General features: G+C 37.4%; 1 protein-coding gene across 1 annotated transcript; it reads left to right on the forward strand.

The window, feature by feature from the left end:
- Window positions 1-234: 234 nt before the first annotated feature.
- LOC127360101 (odorant receptor 131-2-like) lies at window positions 235-2,826 on the forward strand. The gene is made up of 2 exons (XM_051394364.1): window positions 235-345; window positions 873-2,826. Exon 2 carries the CDS (start codon window positions 887-889, stop codon window positions 1,484-1,486), a length of 600 nt encoding a protein of 199 aa, XP_051250324.1. The 5' UTR covers window positions 235-345; window positions 873-886; the 3' UTR covers window positions 1,487-2,826.
- Window positions 2,827-2,832: the final 6 nt, after the last annotated feature.

Genomic DNA, 2,832 nt, shown 5'->3' on the forward strand with positions numbered 1-2,832 from the left:
ATTTATCAGTTACATACTACAGATGTATATAGATATATAGATAATGTACATTTACCACAGTGACCATAAGTCACAAGGCATAAGGCCTTATTCAATCAGCCAAAAATGTTCCCTTTTACTCACATATTCGTATAGTTTTGGTGAATAGGTGCTGTCTAGATACAGCCTAGGAAATGTGTTAGCAGGTGATGACAACATTGTGTAGGTAAACTTTCATTTGGCGCCCCCCTTGTGTTATAGCTGCTCCTATAAAGTCTTCATACACAATCATCTCTCAGAAGGCTGCATGCAGCTCAACAGAAGACATCTGTCTATGGAAGTTGGTGCCACAATGCTGTGTTGCAGGTATGGTTTAGTAAGCTTATGCCCTTTGACCTGTTGATGTGTTTCTGTCTGTGATTTATTGTACGTTTATGTCACATGCTAAGGGTGTGTAAAGTTGTTTTAGTCAATGCAAATTCTACCAGTTGCAGCTGTGAGATCTTTCATATTGAACTTATTTGACCAAATCACCACAGGAAAGTTGGCAGAGATTAAAACCTTTAAAACCAGAGACAAATATGACTAACAACAACTCATTGGTTCGTGGTGAATCCCTAATGCGAAGCATTGATTACAGAGTCATTTTAGTTCAGGTTTTTGTATCACTTTTCCTTTGCATAAACTTAATGCTAATCACAACCTTTTTATGAAGGAGTTCTTCTATACAACCATGCGCTACATCTTATTTGCTAATACATTACTGTCGGACTGCCTGATCTTGATATTAACCAATTTCTTGCTCATCTTTGACTATTTTCATTTGACCATGCAAATGTGGTTGTGTCTCATTTTCTACATTTTATCATCTGTGTACACTTTTGTCACACCAGTTACTCTGACTGCAATGACCCTGGAGCGCTATGTGGCCATTTGCATGCCCCTGCAACATTCAGAGATGTGCTCCACACGCAGGTCTCTGCACTGTATCCTCATCATTCACAGCCTCAGCTCTGTACCCACCATTGTGGTCCTCTTAATCTTCTTTGCATCAGCCTCCCTTAGCTTCTACAAAGAATACAAGGTCTGCTCTGTGGAGATGTTCATATTTCACAGTTGGCAGGATCATCTTAGGTCAGCTATGAGTCAGTTTTACTTCTTGATCATGTGTATCATCATTGTATTCTCATATGTTAAAATAATGAAAGTGGCGAAAGCTGCATCAGGAGAGAATAAAAAGTCAACATGGAAAGGGCTGAGAACAGTAATTCTTCATGGTTTCCAGCTGCTCCTCTGTCTCATCCAGCTGTTTAACCCATTCATCGAAGGTGCTGTACTTAAAATTGATTTTATGTTATACATTAATGTCAGGTACTTTAACTACATTACTTTTATTCTTGCTCCAAGATGCCTGAGTCCTCTTATTTATGGCCTCAGAGATGAAAAGTTCTTTAATGCAATGAAATACTTTGTTCTCTGCGGCTTGGATAAGAACTTACAGCCCTAATTCTGCTACAGAAAGCAATTTTTTAATGATCTACTCTCAAATTACTATACCTTACTGTTGCATATGATAATAATTCATATTTAGATTTAGATGTATTTATTTGCACATTAAAACAAAACAGCAGAACCACAACAACAAAAGCAAAGAAGCAAATGTGTGCAGGTGAGGTTGAAAACCATTAGAGGGTTATAGAAGGAATGTCTTTGTTTACGGCTGTATTAATAATGCTTTTTGTAATTTTGCTTTGTAATGCTATGGTTTGCTTTTGTACTTGTTTAAAATAAATGTTGATTGCACAAAGACAATTCAAGCCCCAATTGAAGCTGGATTTTCTTTTAAAACTCAGTCTATAAGGATATGACGTGTGTCTTCAGCACAGACAAGGCCCCAAAACTGACAATGTTAAGTGGGCAGATGTGTCAATTCATATAAAAAACAGATTTTTAGCCACTATTGTTATAAAATCCTGCGATTTATCTTGAATTCTGACTACCAACTATTGTGTGTGTTAGTAAGCTTAGCATGCCACTTGGCCCAAACATGCCATTTGTCATCCGGTCAAGTTGGTGGCTCAGGCGGTATGCTGGTTATCTTAGCACAATGATAGCATGCTAGTTAGGTCCTTGTGTAACTGGGATGTAGCTTCATCCAATAATGTGAATAAGCAGTTGTTCCAATATGGACATGTTCCTCAAGTACCATCTCTGAAAGTTAGTGTCAGGAGCTACGCCATTTCTGGCCAAAAGCTTCCAGAACACATTAATGATTCCTCTGAAATCAGGTTTGCACCATCCAGGTAGATTCAGGTAGGCCAGGAGATTAACAACTCTCCTGGACACAGGAAATATAATGTTGGGCTTTTCCTCTCTAAGAAACACTCAAATGAAACTGAAAATTAAAAAAAAAAAAACTGAATAGCACACTTAAATGTGCTATATGTAGGGTTTGAAGATTTCTGACTTTGGTTGTTGGTGATTTGGATTGCTGGTAGTTTCACAACTATTAAAACTATCCAATCCAATCCACTTTATTTATATAGCACGATTTTAACAAACACAAGGTTTCCAAAGTGCTGCACAAAAACACTATTAAACTGTTATTTCATCAATTTTGAATCAGAACAGAAATTAGAAAATGGTTTACATAATTAATAATTCAGTTAACTGTCAGCATCAATGAGTTTATTAGCCATACAAGAACAGAAAAAAATTGGGTAATTAGCATTGCAACTCTGTCTGCAATCTAAATCCACATGGAGAAAAACAAACCATGACTACATAGTGCTACCATCAGTGCACTATCCCCTCATGACATGTCTGTGTAAGGTGTTGCTGGTTGCTGAGTAC

Source organism: Dicentrarchus labrax, unplaced genomic scaffold, assembly GCF_905237075.1.
Source record: "Dicentrarchus labrax unplaced genomic scaffold, dlabrax2021, whole genome shotgun sequence".
In the NCBI taxonomy this organism is placed as follows: Eukaryota; Metazoa; Chordata; class Actinopteri; family Moronidae; genus Dicentrarchus; species Dicentrarchus labrax.